This window comes from Cricetulus griseus, chromosome 2 (assembly GCF_003668045.3).
Source record: "Cricetulus griseus strain 17A/GY chromosome 2, alternate assembly CriGri-PICRH-1.0, whole genome shotgun sequence".
In the NCBI taxonomy this organism is placed as follows: domain Eukaryota; kingdom Metazoa; phylum Chordata; class Mammalia; order Rodentia; family Cricetidae; genus Cricetulus; species Cricetulus griseus.
This window is the reverse complement of record NC_048595.1, coordinates 394,566,759-394,584,877: the sequence shown is the minus strand read 5'-3', so window position 1 is coordinate 394,584,877 and position 18,119 is coordinate 394,566,759. Positions and strand designations below refer to the sequence as shown.

At 40.2% G+C, this 18,119-nt stretch overlaps 2 protein-coding genes across 10 annotated transcripts in view; one reads left to right on the top strand and one right to left on the bottom strand.

Annotated features, from left to right (window-relative positions):
- Positions 1–6,973, bottom strand: part of Pfkm (phosphofructokinase, muscle) — a 38,737-nt gene extending 31,764 nt beyond the window's left edge. Inside the window, exons 1-2 of the mRNA XM_027396432.1 lie at positions 6,883–6,973; positions 6,136–6,258 (exon numbers count right to left, since the gene is read on the bottom strand). Of these exons, the coding sequence (XP_027252233.1) occupies positions 6,136–6,258; positions 6,883–6,964 (205 nt within the window). The 5' untranslated portion in view covers positions 6,965–6,973. The remainder of the gene's footprint in view (positions 1–6,135; positions 6,259–6,882) is intronic.
- Positions 6,974–7,807: 834 nt separating this feature from the next.
- Positions 7,808–18,119, top strand: part of Senp1 (SUMO specific peptidase 1) — a 51,213-nt gene continuing 40,901 nt past the window's right edge. The window contains exons 1-6 of one of the 9 annotated variants that reach the window (XM_027396442.2): positions 7,808–8,053; positions 11,011–11,175; positions 12,277–12,324; positions 13,990–14,120; positions 15,176–15,260; positions 16,185–16,226. In XM_027396442.2, the coding sequence (XP_027252243.1) occupies positions 12,321–12,324; positions 13,990–14,120; positions 15,176–15,260; positions 16,185–16,226 (262 nt within the window). In that variant the 5' untranslated portion in view covers positions 7,808–8,053; positions 11,011–11,175; positions 12,277–12,320. The other 8 variants (XM_027396440.2, XM_027396439.2, XM_027396438.2 and 5 more) reach the window with 8 other exon arrangements.

Below are 18,119 nucleotides of genomic sequence, written 5' to 3'. Positions count from 1 at the left end.
TCTGAAAGGAGAAAATACTCTTATAAGATAGGACTGTAAGCAAGCCCTGGGGTATTTTCTTAACTAGCGATTGATATGGGTGGATCAATCCCATCATTCGAGGTGGTGCCTCCTCCTGGCAGGTGGTTTTGGGTGGCATACAAAAGCAAGCTAGCAAACTATGTAGAGGAAGCCAGTAAACAGCATTCCTCCATTGTTTCTGCTTCAGTCCCTGCCTGAGTTCCTTCCCTGACTTCTTTCCTTGATGGACTGTGACTGGGATGTATAAAATGAAATAAATCTTTTCTTCACCAAGTTGCTTTTGGTCATAGTGTTTTATCACAGCAATAGTAACCTTGACTAGGACAAACCCTTGGAGTTTTAGCGCCATGAAAACTCAAGTTCTGTGAAACTGATTTTGGAGGGTTAAATCTTGATTTGAGGAGATCAAGGCAGTCTTCAGAGAGCCAGAATTCCTGCTGAGCCTTCTTCAACAGGAGTCCAGGTTTTTGGATTCTTATAATTGCATATTGATGGAAGCGCTTGTCTCTGATGCAGAAAGCAAGCTGCTTGCCAGTGAAGTCATTAGACACCGAGGAAGATTTACACTAACTGGTCAGTTGGATCTGCTAGACCAGAGCCTGGCCCACAAGCTGCATATTGCCCCAAAGCTTTGATCCTGGAGGTAGCTCTGTCCCACATTCGGCTATCTTGGCTTCTGGTTTTGTGTTTCTTGCAGCTTAAACAAGTAATCATGTTTCCCCTCATGTAATAGGAAGTAGTCTGAAGATAAAAACAAATAAATATAGGACCACTACCTATACACAAAGAGAGACCACAGGGGAAGCCAAATCAATTGTGATTTCTCTGCTGTGCCCTCTTTGGAGTGGAGTTTCATTTTCATGGTCACAAGATGGACCTTTTAACACTACATACTGGACTCTTGCAAAGTGAGAAGTAATGAAAAAGACAAAGAACACAGTGCTTAGGGAATCCATGAAAGTATTCTCAGCGGCATCTAGAGTAAGGGGAAATAGACCATAATTGTAAGACAACTAGTATGAGACTTTTAAAATACAGCACACTTTACTAATCTGACAGAACCTGGATACTTTTGGTTTAGTCAAGGACAAGAGTGAAAGCTGGAGAAGCAACTAGACATATATAGAAGTCTTGGCTAGACAGCAGGCCACACACATACCAAAAGACATTTGTGATGTAGACACACGGTGGCTGGGCATCGTAGTGCGTGCCTTTAATCCCACTACTCAGGAGACAGAGACAAGCAGATTTCTATGAGTTCAAGGCCAGCCTGATCTACACAGTGAGTTCAAAAACAGCCATGCTAGGTTGAGAGATCCTGTCTCAAGAAACAAAACAAAACCAAAAAGACATCACAATTTATTTGAACTAGATACCAGATGTCATCAAATACATCATACGATGCTCAATATTCTACTGGGTAAGTTATCCAGAGGGAAGTTGAGATACAGCCAGAATTAAACTATGAGAAAATACTATGTATACTTTTGTGATGAAGAACAGTGGTTATCTATAGAAATACCATCTTAAGAATAAAGACTAGCTGGGTATTGGTGATGCACGCCTTTAATCCCAGCACTGGGGAGGCAGAGGCAGGCGGATCTCTGTGAGTTTGAGGCCAACATGGTCTACAGAGAGAGTTACAGGACAGCCTCCAAAGCAATATAGAGAAACCCTGTCTCAAAAAAAAAAGAATAAACACTAATGTGCCGGGATCACTTTTTATACTAAAACATTGAAAAATGCACTCTTCCAGTGCGAAGTCTCACATGCCTGAGAGAACTGTGGTGAAGTCCTCTCACACAGAAAGGAGCAACAGTGTTGTCACTCCCACCTCCTGAAAGGACTGCAACAACTTCTAAACATTAAAAAAGGAACTTCTCTTAGTGTGACTGCTAATAACAATCACAAAAACTGTAGGAAATGACCGAGAAATAGCCAAGATTATTATCAGTCTCAGCAATGCTAACATTTAGGGGCATGTGACTCTTTGTTGTGAGGACTCCTGTGCATTGTGGGATATTTAGCAGCATCTTGGGTATTTGGAATATTAACTGCCATTCTTTCTAAAAGCTAGGGAACAGAACTTAAGGGTAGGAAGAGAGGCATATGTAACCCATGGGTCATGTTCTTTGAAGTGCCTCAGTGCAGGACCAAGTACCTTCTGTTGGTTGGTAGTTAAGTTTCTGTATTTCAGAAACACACATACACACACCAGCCTCATCATCACCCAGGGCACAGCTCTTTATAGCAATGGGCAAATAGTAACAGCAGTTATGGCTGCTCCTCTGTCAAGCATGAAGCAAAGAGATGCTGTTTTTCCGGAGACTAAAGTGCACTACCTCCCTATGTAGCTGTTCTAGAACAAGGACTAGAACACTCCCGGGGGGAGTGTCTGTAAGTTTTTCTTTTCTTCAGAAAAGCAGAGGCAGCAGTGGGATAGTAGGTCAGGGTTGTGCACATCTTTTTGTTCATAGCTCTAGGTTCACTTATGTTATTTGATGACATGACTTCTTCACCAATACCCTGTATGCAAAGAACAGAGCAAGGCAGTGGCAGCCACCTAAAGCAGAACCCTACTTTTGTTTCCTTCTAAACCATCATCTGCCAAGGGACTTAAGATCATTTTAAGAAGCAAATATGAGGGCTAGGGATGTAGCTCAATGGTAGAGTGCTTGCCTAGCATGCATGAACTCCTGGGTTTAATATCTAGCACCATAAAACTAAACAGAACAGAGCACCTCATTAACCCTGTATCTGTTAAGGAAATTAATTTGTGGCAAAATTGTTTTTTTGTTGTTATTGTTCAGTTGATTTTCCATAGTATAAAAGTGTTAGCATAATCTAGAAGGTACTGTGTAGTCTTGTTCTTATAATATCTTTGGATATTCTTGCCAGACCTCAGGTCTTACTGGACCACATTATCTTTCTAATAAACCAATCTCCTCCAAGTTTCAGAGCCAGCTATCCTTTCTAGAAACGCTTCTCTGCTCTATCTTGCTGATGCAGTCATTCCTCTGGCCTTTCTGAGTTAGTCCCCTGCTGTACATGCTGAGTTTGTTTATTGCTTTCATTCCCTGAATTCACACTATTCTAATTCTATAACTATGAAGGATATGTATGTTTTGTTTACTTCTCTTCCCAGTGCCTGACATAGTATGTGTTCAACAAACTTTCTTAGTAGGAAGAAAAAAAAAGAGATAGATAGATAGATGGATGACAGCAGGCAGGTAAGTAGAAGAAATAATAAAATGGAAGGACAGATGGAAGCAATCAAGAAAGATTGCAAGGGGGCCTCCCTGAGGCTGGAAGATACTTAATTTCTTTGCTCTTGGAGGAAAGCTGAAAAAAATTATGAGTGGCTCTTACTTGAGGCCTCAGTGTTCAAATGCAGAAGCTGAAGATCATAATTTTGTCCATGAGATAATGGCTAGTAAACCAGAGGAGCAAGTCCAAATTAGTTCATCAGGGCAAAGGGGTTCTGAGGTGAGTATTAGGTGTAGAGCAAATGAGTATGGGAAAAGTGGGGAAGATGGGGCAACTGGGAAACAACCCAAATACATTCAATGTTAGAACTAAGCTGCTGGCTGGGGTTACTGCTTGATGCCAGCAGCCGACTGTAAAAACCACGCAAGTCTGATTAAAGGAAGATCCACCGTTGCCAAATAGGTGTCCCAGTTATTTGAATAAGTTAATATTCTTGAATATAAGCCATTTTCATTAGTTTTGTTATGCTATATGTACTAAGAAGACAGCATTGGGTTTGAGGTCATGTGAGATAACTGTCTTGCATCCATGCTAAACCTATCCAGACAGCCTAAGCATTCGCCCGGCACCACTGATCTCTACATCTCTATGGGATCTTTAGACAGATCTTTTGAACCAAGCACCACCAACCTCTTAACTTATATGCAATCTCATCTATTGCCTTTCCTGGAATGTCAGCTCATAAGGAATAGGGAAAGCATCTAGTTCATTTCTCATCTTTTATTGAGTCTGACACATGAGTTCAGATAGCACTTCTTAAAAAGCATCAATAAATATTGTTATCTATTGCCTAGGTCCTAGAATAGTTAATTCAATTGTTAACCTTTATTTTAAATTTTATTTTACTTTCATGTGTATGGGTGTTTTGCCTTCATGTATGCATGCATCATGTGTGTGCAGTGCCCATGGAGGCCAGAACAGGGAGTCAGATACCCAGGGACTGCAGTTATAGGCTGTTGTGTGCTACCATGTGAACTCTGAGAAATCAAATCAGGATCCTCTGAAGCAGCCGGTGCTCTTAGCTTATCTCTCCATACCCCAATTTTTAACTTCCCAAGGAAAACTTTTTAGCCCTGAATTCCCTCTGGAACTACATGGAAGTTAAGCTAAATAATTTCTAGGACATTTCTGAATTTTAACTATTAGGATGACAATAAGTCATAGTCTCTGTCTCTGTCTCTGTCTCTCCCTCCCTCTCTCCCTCCCTCTCTCCTTCCCTCCCTACCTACAAACTTACACATACATTCACACATATATGGGAGGAGTCAGTCTTGATTAGCAAAAATGTCATGATGAAATGCATTGTTTTGTATTCTTACTTTACAAACTAATTTAAAACCTCTTTTAATCAGCAGGTTGATTGGATTAGGTACACTTAGTAAACATATCTCTGGACATGTCTGTGATGGGGCTTACAGAGAGTGTTAGCTAAGAAGGGAAAGCTGGCCCTGTGTGTTGCTGGCACCATCGGATAGGCTGGAATCCCGGGGAAAGAAGAGGGAAGAGAGATGGAGGGAAAAGCACAGCCTTCACTCTTAACCCCCAGGCTCCCTGATGCTCTCCCCATGTGTCCTCCCCAGTAAAATGGACCCAAACACTGTGAGTACAAATACTCTTTCTTTCCTCAAGTTATTTGGTGAGAGCATTTTGTCACAGCAAGAGAACAACACAGCATGTTTTATAACTTATCATTTCTACTATGTCACTGGTACACAGTGGAAACTAAGTATTTTCAGTGAACTGGCTCCAATGTAGAAATATTAGTTGAGAAGAGACATATTAGGTGTGTTTCTAAATTTTAATATGAAGTATTGGTGAATTGCATTTTCATTAAAATATACAAGAGAAACCTGTTATTCATTTTTTCCTAGGGTAAAATCTACATTCTTTGGAATCATTTTGTAACATAATAATAACTCCTTAATTTAATTCATTAGTTGAAGTTTCACCTTTTTTTGTTTGTTTTGTTTTGTTTTGTTTGCTTTTTTGAGACAGGGTTTCTCTTTGTAGCCCTGGCTGGCCTCAAACTCACGGAGATCTACTTGCCTCTTCCTCCCACATTGCCTGACAGAAGTTTCACATTTTTATATATCAAGTTTACTAAAATAAGAAACCCAGATTAAATAGCTGATAGCAACATGGGAGTCATATATATGACTTAACATCACTATGGCTTGGAAATAGTTTGAGTGTATCTCTCAGGGTTTCATGTGTTGAAAATGTGGTATTCAGAGCAGTAATGTTAGGAATGGGTAAAACCTTATGAATGGGGTCTGGTGGGAGGTAACTAGGTTATCGAAGGTACTGACCTGGGAAGGAATTAACGAGGTTCCTGTGGACCTGTAAGTTTTTGTGAAAGAAGGCTGTTACAAAATGGATGAACTGGTCCCTCCCTCACTATTTGGCTTTCTGTCTCACCATGTGATCTCTCCTTCTTGCTTATATTCTTGTTATGATGTGGCTCAGCCAAGAGAATCCTCGGCAGAGGCCAAATAAAAGGAGCTACCCACTCTTGGGCTTGCAGTTTCCTAAGCTGTGAATAAAATCTCTTTGTTTTATACATTACATTTATAGCATTCAGTATCTTGTTACAGCAACAGAAAAAAAACAATACAAATATTGAGGAAATTAAATAAGTGTTGCTCATACAAATACTTTTCTACAGTCTCTCTCTCTCTCTCTCTCTCTCTCTCTCTCTCTCTCTCTCTCTCTCTCTCTGTCCATACACACTTTCTCTCTTGTGTCTTAAACTTTGGCCTACAGGTGCCCCTTAATGCCACGAATAAACTTCTTGCTTTCCAGTATTTCTTTTCACACCCATCCCCACTGTTTCCCCTCATGCCTCACCAGTGTCAGTCATGGGTATGAGTCCCACGACGGTTGGATCATCCACAATGCCTAGTCTCTTCAAGAAATCTGTCTTTGATTGTAGCTTTGGTATGATCATGTTGGAAGTTGAAGCTTCCTCAGCTGAGAAGCAATAGCTGTATGTCACCCTCAGGGTGGGACTGGGGGGGGATCTTTTATTTTGCCTAAGAGGCTTAGCTACCAAAAACTTCCTTTCCATAGATACAGTGAAAAATATTAAAAGAAGTGATTATTGTTCTCAATAAATAACTAGTTCACTTCCAAAAGACTATTCCTTTGTAACTAGTTCACTTCCAAAAGACTATTCCTTTGATAACAAGAGAGGCAAAGTAGAACACCTTACTACTGAGTAGAGGAGAAAACCACTTTTCTTTGGGCCTTGACTTACATATTTGGGGGGTTCCTATTATAGTAACAACAAGGACTCCCATAAAAGAGCCCAGACAGATTAGAATAATCCATAATTGAAATTGAAATCAACACCCGTCCCATGTTCCATAAATATTGTTCTCACTCAACTCCCAAGTCTTATTTGCCTGGGACAAGGATAACATCTCCCTTATACTTGCACAACGAAAAGACATAACACAGTGACATTCTTTTTCAAACTAGGAATAGAAATAAACTGGTCAGTTGACCCCTTAAGTCTATGATTATACCAGAAGCTCTCATCCTGTATAGCTCTGAGAAACTCATCCCTTGCCACTGTAGCTTAATCAATGGTACCTGTGTTCTGAGCATTCCTGACTACTCGTCGAGCCTTAATCACACACATGAAAAATTTCACACGAATGTTGTTTTTACTCATGGCTATTTCCTAGAAATAAAGAGAATTTGATCCAAATAAATAGATGTAGAACAAAGTGTCAAAGGTTGACATGGTCTAGGGATACTTAATACTGCTGGGTTTTAGGACTTGGCCATATAAAAAATCAGTATATAAGGTGATATCATAATCTACTTTTATATATACAAGTCAGGATCCCCGAACAAGCAAGTTCAGATCCTTCCCTTTCCCAGTTGCTGATAGTATGGAAAAGGCTGCGAGCTTCAGAGGTTTTCCCTACTTCAAGACTGAATTCAGACAGGCAGTTAACTGGGTCTAGAATTCTGAAGCACCTCTCCAAGGCTTCTAAGTAGGGTCTGACCCAGAGACCTACTAAATTAGGGAGCTTGGTAAATAATTTGAATGAACAAACTTAAAAGTTTGGCATAGATTACATGTTTAAGACCTCTGGTGTGCCCCATTAGAAATCACTGATTTAAATTCCTCCAGTTACTTAAGGTTCTGCAGGCTGTTAGAGTCTAAGCTAAGATGTTCCCGGAGTTTCTCTTCCCAGTCTCTGGTTGCTACCCCAGCCCTACTTCCTGTGATCAATCAAGCGCAACAAGATGCACACTAATTTCCAGAAGATATAGTTTGAAATCGACTTAGATCTCAAATCCTCATTTGTCAAGGAAGGCACAACTATGTAAAGCCACAGCGAAAAGCTGCCATGGAAACCTGAACCTAAGCAAAAAAAAAAAAAAAAAAAATCAACGAACGGAACCAGAAGACAGCGGGTAAGGGAGCGGAGGGACAGAGAAAATCAAAGGACGGTGGGCGCACTAACAGCACTCCAAGTGTGAGAAAGAAGAAAAGATCAGTCTGGGCCTGACGGGGCGATTAAGACTAGACTCAAACGCTTCCTTGGCTTCTCAGCCTCGCCACCTCGCGCAAGCGTCCCCCGAGTCCGTAACTCTGCTCTTTGACCTCTTGCCCCACCCCCTTTCTTCCTCGGCGGCTGCCCAGCCGTCTTCCGGTGCCGTAAAGACGGTTCCGGTTCACGGAGGTTCCCGGGCTTTGCGTTCTGAGCCCGGCCGGAAACTCCTTTGCCTAGCAGCCGGTTCCGGTTCGGTGAGTGGCGGCGGGAAACTGGGGGAGGGGTGAGGATGGAGGGAGACTGGGCCGGGAGTCTGTGTCGGACCGGGCCCGCCGGCCTCCGCGGGGCTGAGCGGAAGCGAGGACCGCGGTGGGGACTGTGCTTTTTCTTCCGCCCCGCCCCCTGGGACCACCTCCACTCCCCCCTGCTGTCCGGTGGCGGCTGTCTGACCCGGGGCTGGTAGCTGGGCTTCCTGAGGCCGCCCTTTGAGGCCTCCGTCTCCTGACCCGCGGAGAGGCCGTCTCCCGGCGGTCACAGCAGGCCCCTCTCAGCGCCCAGCTCTACTTCTCCACAGAGAAAAAGGCCGGTTGGGATTCCTGGAGTTTCCCGCCAGAGCAGGGTCCCCTCCAAGGGAGAGAGAGAGCTGTTTCCACCAAGAAGTTCAGCTTTCAATCCCACCTGCTTCACCTGTCTTCTTTGAGACCTGAATGATACTTCTCGACTACTTCTGTGTCCCACGCAAACAATTCTACAACTCTTTTACCCTGTGGTATTTCCCTGAGATGCGATATCGCTAGTGCCACCACCAGAGAGAAACGTCTGGACCCTCCTGCACAGGTTATGAAAACTCCCTTAACTGCCACAGTTTTCTTCTTACCTGGCTCATCGCCTCTTGGTAATTGTCTTGAACCTTTGCTTCGTGATCTTTCTGGATACGTGCTAGGTTTCCCTGGTCTCGAGCTTGGTGATTTCTGTTTTATCAGTACCTCTACAGTTTTTCTGTTATCTTGTTGGCAATAACTCGCTCCTTTATCACTTTAAACTCACACTTGTTAAAATTATTTAGTTCGTGTGACATACTTCTTGTGTTAGAGCGGTGGTGATTCCTGTAACAATTTCTGTCGTCTTTTATAGCCTGTCAACTGTTTGACTTAAAGTTTTTCGTTGTAATGGGAAATTCTGGATGAAGTAGGTAATATGCATAAGTATTCTCCCTAAAGATCATTTGTATTCAGGATCTAGCCTTTTACCTACATTCAGGACTCTTGCTGACATGTGAAGTACAGTGCCTTTGATGTTACAGTGACACCTTAACGAATGACCTTAATCTTCCAATTAGACTGCCTGCTCCCAGTCCCTGTCCCTTTTAGAGTGCTTCTTCATTCATTCATTTTACCTGATTTCAGTTAATTATCCCAACTGCAAAAGTGGATATCCTGTCACTCATCTGTTGGATTACGTCTAAAGAGGAAGTGGATGAGTAGACAAACAGGTTCTGCCACTTGTGGCTAAAGAGTGATGTAATTTCTTTCTTTCATTGACATCTGTTTCTCCTACTAGTTGTACCAGTTTTGCTGGATCTGTGAATACATCTGGCATCCTTTACTAGCCTATGAATTTATTTATTTGTTTATTTATTTATCTATTTATTTATTTGGTGTTTTGAGACATGGTTTCTCTATAACAGCCCTGGCTGTCCTGGAACTGACTCTGTAGATCAGGCTGGTCTAGAACTCACAGAGATCCACCTGGCCCTGCCTCTGGAGTGCTGGGATTAAAGATGTGTGCCACTACCACCGGCAAGAAAGATTTTCTTAAAAGAAAAAAATTGTCATCCTTGCTAGAATTTGATGACATCTAAGGCTCCTTATCTATGACTTCATGCAGAATCTTGGTTTTGTTGTTGTTTTTTAACTCTCTTCCAACACTATTATAAACGTAGGTACTAGAAGCACACCGCAGAAGCAAGATGTATTGTATTAAGGTGTAAACATAGAGCTCTAGCCATCTAAACATATAAGCCAGGATAGATGACCAAAGCTAGTCGGAGGTTATTTTTCAATTGCCCAGGTAAATCTTTGAATGAGGGTGTTTGAGGGATGTGAGGCTGTGCTGTGCTTCAGATGTGCTCTTGCTGGGGAATTCTTCCTTTGGCCTCATTGGTGTGATTTCATGCAAGTCATTTAACTTTTCTGAATTACTGACTTTGTAGTAGGTTTTCCCCTTCCACATCTCTAAAATGAAAAAGAAATTAACTGGGGTTGTTCTTCTGGATAGCAGATTTTCTTTTCTTTTTGAGAGAGCATCTTGCTGTATAATTCAGAGTGACTCCAAACTTGGAATCTTTCTACCGTCCAAGTTCTGGATACCATACTCTTAAATTGGTCTTTTCCTTCTCCTTTTTTTTTTTTTTTTTTTTTTTTTTTTTTTTTTTTGTGAGTTAGGGTTTCTGTGTAACAATCCTGGATGTCCTGGAACTCCCTTTCTAGACCAGGCTGTCATAGAACTCACAGAGATCTGCCTGCTTCTTCCTCGAAAGCACTGGGATTGAAAGCATGGCCACCACCACCAGGCTGGGCAGTCTTTTTAAAAAAGATGGGTGGAGTGGGCTACTCACAATTAGAAAGTGACCTTGGTTGATAGGCTGCTCACTGAAGCAGCCTTCCTTGTGTGCTCTTTGTTATTGTGACCATTGAAAAAGCCTGTTGACATCTCAGTCCCTTGAATACTTGGAGAATTCAGAATGGCTGTGGACTTGTGAACCAAGTACTCAGTCTTAACTATGGTACTAAAAGTGGGGGTGTGTATACATGTGTGGTTATGTTAATTACGTAGTTCCAAGCAGTTAGGCTCTTAACTACCCCAACCCTTTTCTGGGAAAATTCATTATCTGTAACTTCACTTTCTGCAGTTACAGTTACAGTCAACTGTATTTAGAAAATAGATGGAAAATTCTATATTTTGAGATAGACTATTCATGAGAACACATACACATAGAGTGTGTGTTTTGTTATATAACCCTAGCTGGCCTAGAACTATGTAGACCAGACTGCCTCAAACTTATAGAGATCTACCAGCCTCTGCCTCCCAAATTGTTACTGTTGTTAATCTCTTATTCTAAATTAAATTAAACTTTCTTAGAGCTATATGTATAGGAAGTGTGTATGTATGTGTGTGTGCATATACAATTCAATACCACTTGTGGTTTCAGACTGTTGTGATCCGAGGCTCTGAATCAACCCAAGTAGACACAAGAAGTTACCTCAAGGCAAGATTTAATGCAGGGCAGCACAAAAGAAGCCGGGAAGGGAGGACTGATCCATCAGGGCCACAGAACAGACCCAGGAACTGAACTGTGGCCCGAATGCCGGTTGAAGCAAGTATTTAAGCATAAAAATCATAAACATTTGTTGCCAACTTACAATTACAATTTTTCACCAATCAGAATTCAAAGATTAGGGGCTTCCTTGAATGTTCCATCATTGTCAACTGATATACAATGCAAACATTTCAGTTTGGCCAATCAGATTCATTTGTTCTATCTTTTGTTGGGAACAGCCATATGTTTCTAGAGAACTAAAGATGCGTAATTGACTATTTCTGTGGTTTAAGGAGGAGGTGAGTCAGCTATTGGAGGGTTCCTAGCTCCCCTAGGGCTTAGGAACCTGAACTTTGTTTCACCTTATAGGTAAAATGGTGTCTGAAGTCAAAATAGCAATACTTAGGACAGGGTGCTTTTTGCCTGTTCCCAACAAGACATATACAGGTAGCCTTACAACATTTCTCCTACATGAGGGGAACTTATGTATAGATAAAGGAGCTTTGGTTTAAGCAGGTTTCATTTTGGTTGGTTGGTTCGATTAGCGCTAAGGAGTGAATAAAGGACCTCATACATGCCATGCAAGAGTTTACTATTGAGCTGTGTTCCAACACTGGTTTTTAGCAGTTTGATGGATAATGTTAGAGGAGGAGGTAGAGAAGGAGTGTTTTGTACAACTGAAAGTATTCCTTGATTGTACTCAATAAATTTTTGTCATGTTTGTCCCCTAATAAGATTTATGGAAGAGAAATCTCAGGATCACAAAATCTGTCGCTTACATAGAAAAATGTTTTAGTATGAAGTAATAGAAAAAGCAGTGGATTGGGAGGGATTTCTGGTTTTATTTTCATTGCAGTCACTGTCTGATTTTTATATACAATTCGGTCTCCTGAGGGTTGGTTGGCTCACTCAACTTGATTTCGGCTTTCATGATCCATGATTCTCTGGGTTACCTGTAATTGCTTTTTAATGCAACATAGCTTGCAGCAATGTTTGGAAATAACTGAGACCAATCTTATTTTTCACTTTTTTCTCAACAATGCCATTTTTCTCCATTAATGATTATAACTGTCACTTCTGTGTAAGTCCCTGTTATATATAATATTTTAACTAAATGCTTCATGGCATAATAATTATGTTTTGTGTCTTCTTTCATAGGGTTTTGTATCTTTGCTAAAGTCAGTGATGTGAAAAGACCTGAAATGGGTAAGACTAACTCAAGCAGTCATTCAGCGCTCTTAGTTACTGACTAGTTAGGCTGGTGAGAAAGATCAAGTTTCCCAGTATTTGCTATGTGTGTGTCTTTGTGCACAGTAATAATATCACAAGATCTTGGTCCAAATTAAATACTACTATGTACTCAGTATTATTTTCCTTTGGTTAATACATTGTATACAGAATCATTTAAGGTCACTTTCTTATTCACTGTATTGAAAAAACAAATGCACACTAGCAGTATTTGTTAAGTTTACTCTGTATGTAGTCTAAGTTCTTAACATACCTTAATTCATTTCAGCCATTTTACAAGAATGCCTAAAAGTGTGTATAAAATATACAGGGTTGTACCAACAGTGTATTGTATCAACAAGGAGAATGAGATGCAGGTTAAGAAACCTGCTTAGAGTCTTATGCTCTATACGGCAGAGCTCGAGTCCCTGTCCTTTAGTACTGTGTTGCACTGTCTCCCATAGGATAAGTAATTTGAGTAAGGTAAACATTTTATTTCATGTAGCTAGTGATATTGAAAGTTTGCCATCAGAACATTTCCCTGTTTCATTCACAGTAGTTTATCTGTAAAGGAGCTCAGTGTACAGGCAGGAATAACAGCCAGTTTAGGAATAAGCCGAAATGGTTGCATCCATGATTCTTTTAAATTCACCTTAACCTTTTGTTTACTTTCTACATTTTTGCATTCCCACCCACACACTGTACACTCTCTTCCCTTAGTCTACTCTCTCCCTCTCCTTGTTTGTTTCCATTTTCTCATTGCTGTTATCAGTGTAAGTCATGACTTCTTGAAACTGGTTTAGCTTTTATGGTAAAAATGTTTCTAAAGTAAGATTCTGCCATGCTACTATAGTCATTGAGATGATACTTACTAAGAGCTATATGAATAAATTCTACTTTTTTACAGAAAAATCAAGTGGATTGAGTTTTTAATAGCTGGTGTGTAGGGGAGGGTACATCCCCATGTTGTCTGCCTTATTCCTTTAAGACAGGGACTTTAACTGAATTGGAAGCCTACTGTTTTTGCTAGGTTAGCTGCTGCTCAGTAAGCTCCCAGAACCTGCTTACTCCACAGTGCTAGGTACAGACAAATACAGCCATGTCTAGTTTTTTACATGGGTGCTGGGGATTCAAACTGAGGTTCTTATACCTGTACAGCTAGCATTCCTACTGACTGAGTCATCTTCCCAACTCCTGGCTTCAATTTTCAAGCTCCTTTTTGAGTTAAGATAGGAAATGAACCAGTATGAAGAGAGTTTTTGAATGGTGATGCCCATCCACACAGGGCTTGCCGTGGTGTCCATCTCATGGGTCAACTGGTCTGCCTTTTCAAGCATGGCTCTTTACCCAGTATCCTGTTTTATTAATATTAAATTTATTATACTTAAGACATTAAAAGTTTTCTTTGGGGAAAATTTCATTATTTTAAGCAGTATAAACCAGGCTGCTTTTTATTCCTGTGTAGGTTTTAAGCTACTTGCCAATTCTAGATGGGCCAGTGTCTAAACATGTTAAGAAAGGGGGTTTTATTTGACTGTATAATTCTTCTTTGAGAGTCATTTTTATTAGGTGAAAATATTGGCTCATAGGAAACTATGATTGAAGGATTTGTGTGACTTGATGTAATCTGGACTCTTTCTCTAGACGATACTGCTGACAGTATGAAGATGGATGCTGGAGAAGTCACTTTAGTGAACCATAACTCCACCTTCAAAACCCATCTCCTGCCACAGTCCTGTTTTCCAGAGGACCAGCTCTCACTTTCTGACCAGCAGGTTAGGGATAATTTTTTTTTCATTTAATAAACTGATTGTTTTGTTCATTATAAATATTCATCTGATAACAGTTTGAATGCCACACTAAAAATTCCAAGCATGTGAACTTCTCAGAATAAATAATTTTATTTGGATTTCTGCTTGGTTTAAAATAAGAAAGTTAAGACAAAACAGATGACATATGAATTAAGAATAAGGTTTTTTGAAAGCTCTTCATTGTTCCTCTGGATATTAAACTGTTGACATAGATCTTTGTTCTTTTAAATTAGGTCTTAAAATTACTAAGCATTAGCTTAGGGGAGGGGGATGCACAGTCCTCTGGTGCTTTGGCTGTAATATAATTTGGGGTTTCGAGATCTGACCCAGAACGCACCATGTACATTGCTGGGGGCCTGGTGGAAATGCAGAATCTTTAGCATCTCCCATGGGACAGAAACTATACTGTAAAAGCATCCCAGCTGATTTATATGCATATTAAACAACAGGAACACTGCTGAGAACAGTCTTGGGCCAGAGACATTGCTCAGCAGGTAAAGACACTTAAATTAAAACAAAGAGAATAGTATTGCTCAGTAGAAAAGCCATTGGTAATTTGCATGAGATAATTTGTTGCTGTGTGAATGTGTTTAAGTGGAGAAGGTTAGGCACTGGTCACCTAGAGTCATGTGAGTGTCGCATGTAAGATTGCAATAGTAGTCCTGATAAAAAGTGGTCTGTAAAGTGTTCAAAACCAAGTTGACTTTCTCAGTTTTCATAACATATTATAACTTATCTTCTGATATAATATAGTAAATGCAGATACACCATCCAATGAATGTTCTTTATATTGTAGAGCAGATAGTTACTTCCCTTCTTTCCCCTTAAATCTAAATAATTTCACCAAATTGTCTTTTTCTTGTTAGTATGCAGCTTATTTATAATACAATAGATATATACATAGTGTGTTGAGTTGCACAGTGAATCATAGTCCTGTTTAGTGATGTTTTCCTTAGTGTAGACTTTTATCCTCTTTTATTTTCAAAGTTATGATTTAAGAAAACCATCTTCTGTTTTAGATCCTGCCTTCCAGGCAGGGGACTTTGAACAGACCTTCCACATGTTCTACAAGAAGTGCAACTTATAACCCAGATTATTATTCAGGTATGGCTCATTGCTTGTATTCAAGTCACTGCACACCCTTCACATTTCTTCATAGATATTTCATGTTTACCTATAAAAGTGAAAACAGTATCAGGTATTGAGACATGGCACGGTAGTAGAGGACTTACCTATTGTGCTCAAAGCCCTGGGTTTCCTCCCCAGTACTGCTTAAAAAAAAGGGTAACAGCATGTCAAAAGCAACATGGTCTTTTCCCATTAAAGCATCAATTTAATAAGGTATTCATGTGCACACATTTCGTTGCTATAATAGTTTAGATTTATTGTCAACCAAATACTAATTTTTGAGTGGGAAAGTTTTTTGTAATCTTATCTATTTCATTATACAAAGTAAAATAGTTTTTTATTGTTTTTACTCTGTGTATGTAATACAAAAGGTATTTGTTTCATATTCGTTTAAACCACATGGCTAACTTCTGTTCTTGAAACAATCAAGCCTAAAAATGTATTTCTGCCCAAGTTTGTTCTTCCTTCAGGGAAGGAAATATTAACTACATGTTTCTGTCTAGCACCTGCCACAGCCATATGCTTGTGTATTCAAGGACTTTGCTACTCAACCTGGAACCCAGGATAAAGTTATCATTCTCTAAGTGACTCTTATTCCCTGGCTGGCGGCAGCCTTGTTGTCTGCCTCTTCCTAAGGTTTAGACTTCTGATAGCATTCTGCCTCTGACCTGGATAACTAAGACTTTGCACACTAGTCTCTGGGCACCGTAACTTGGAAGATTACAGTGACCTTCCCAGGTCTTTTCACTCTGTCACTTAAAATACCATTTTACTACAAGTACAAGGATAATAGGAATACCATAGCGCCTGCCTACAGGAGAGGGTTTTTTGTAAGGATAAGCTTATGATAAATATGAAATACATATGCACATAATAATTATTATTATTTGGCTTCCTCAGGATTCTTTGTCAGCAAGATGAGATCTCCTCCCCTAAAAAGACGTTAGTATGATGTTCTTTTAGACTTATATTATATTTAAGTGTGCATTATTTAGGTGGGTGGTACTATACCTTGGGCACTACATTTCCCCTCAGGATGGACAGTGGCCTCTACATAGTATGTGAATGGTAAAAAGGAACTCAGAAAGTAACTCTTTTGTCATTATTATTGAAAAGGGCTTTTTGGTGAACAAAGAAAACTGGTGTGATAGATAGTTGATTATTAATCCTACAGAAAAGAGACAGTTGAGTAGTTAATGAAATCAGATCATTAATATTTCCATTTGAATTACACTCTAGTTGCTTGCTATTTCATATGCCAGTTTACCATTGATAGAATCATTCCATTGGGTTTAAAATAATTGGTTCATAATAAACAGTTGTATAGTATAGAAAATTAGACTTAAACCCCTTGACTAAAAACCAAATCTTATTTAACTCCACTGTCTTTGGCCTCTTCCAACTTATCTCTGCATATATTCGTGGTACACATTATATGATTTGGCACATAAAATCTTTATAACTCCAAGTTTGTAATTTTTGTTTTCTCATGTGTTCTTCCCCATATTTATTATTTTCTGTGTATTTTTAATCTGTGGCATTCTTATGCACAGTCATAATCCCTTATGTGTAGTTTCAAACTCCAAAAGCTCTAAAAACAAAAACCTCTTTTTAAAGATTTGACATTAAAACCTACATAAACTAACATGAAGAGTTTTCTGTTTTGACTTCACTTATCCCTATAAAAAAAAGTGCATACCCATTTTGCTACATGTACCAATATTTGTTTATAGAGTGCTGCACAAGAGTATACTGGCAAGTGTTATATAGAATAACAGATTATTTCTCTAAAATTCCAAGTTTGTAATTCTGACATACAATTGTACCCTGAGGCTTTATGATTTGGGATAAATGCCCAGTGCCTTCATTTGTGTCATCATTATTTTTCCTAGGGCTTAAGTCCACTACACCTTTGCCATTGTTAATTATTCTTTTTTCCCAAGAAAATTTTTTATTAGTTCAAATTAGAAACAAACCTGCTTCACATGTCAATCTCGTCTCCCTCTTCTTCCCCTCCTGCCCCATCCCTCACTAGCCCCCCACCCCATCCTCCCTCTGCTCCCCAGAGAGGGTTAGGTCCTCCATGGGGGATCCCCAAAGTCTGTTATATCCTCCTGGGCAGGGCCTAGGCCCTCCCCCATGTGTCCAGGCTGAGGGAGCATCCCTCCACGTCGAATGGGCTCCCAAAGTCCTTTCTTACGCCAGGGATAAATACTGATCAACTTACTACCTGAGGCCTTATAGAGTGTCGAGGCCTCCTCATTGACATCTACATTCAAGGGGTCTGGATCAATCTCGTGCTGGCCTCCCAGACATCATTCTGGGGTCCATGCGCTCCCCCTTGTTCAGATCAGCTGATTCTGTGGGTTTCACCAGCTCTGTCTTGACCTCTTTGCTCTTCACTCCTTCCTCTCTGCAACTGAGTTCCAGAGTTCAGTTCAGTGTTTAGCTGTGTATGTCTGCCTCTGCTTCTATTAGCCACTGGATGAAGGCTCTGGAATGGCATATAAAGTAGTCATCAGTCTCATTATAGAGAAAGGGCGTTTAGGGTATCCTCTCCACCATTGTTTAGATTGCCAGTTGATGCCATCCTTGTAGATCTCTGGAAATCTCCCTAGAGCCAGATCTCTCCTCGAACCTATACTGGCTCCCTCTGATATGGTATCTCTCATCCTGTTCTCCTCTATTCTTCCCCCCACTCAACCTTGCTGCTCCTCCATGTCCTCCTCTCCCCTCCTTTTCTCCTCTCATTCTCCCAGATCCCTTTCCCCTACCCTCATGCTCCCAATTAGCTCAGGAGATCCTGTCCCCTTCCATTGTTAATTATTAATAACA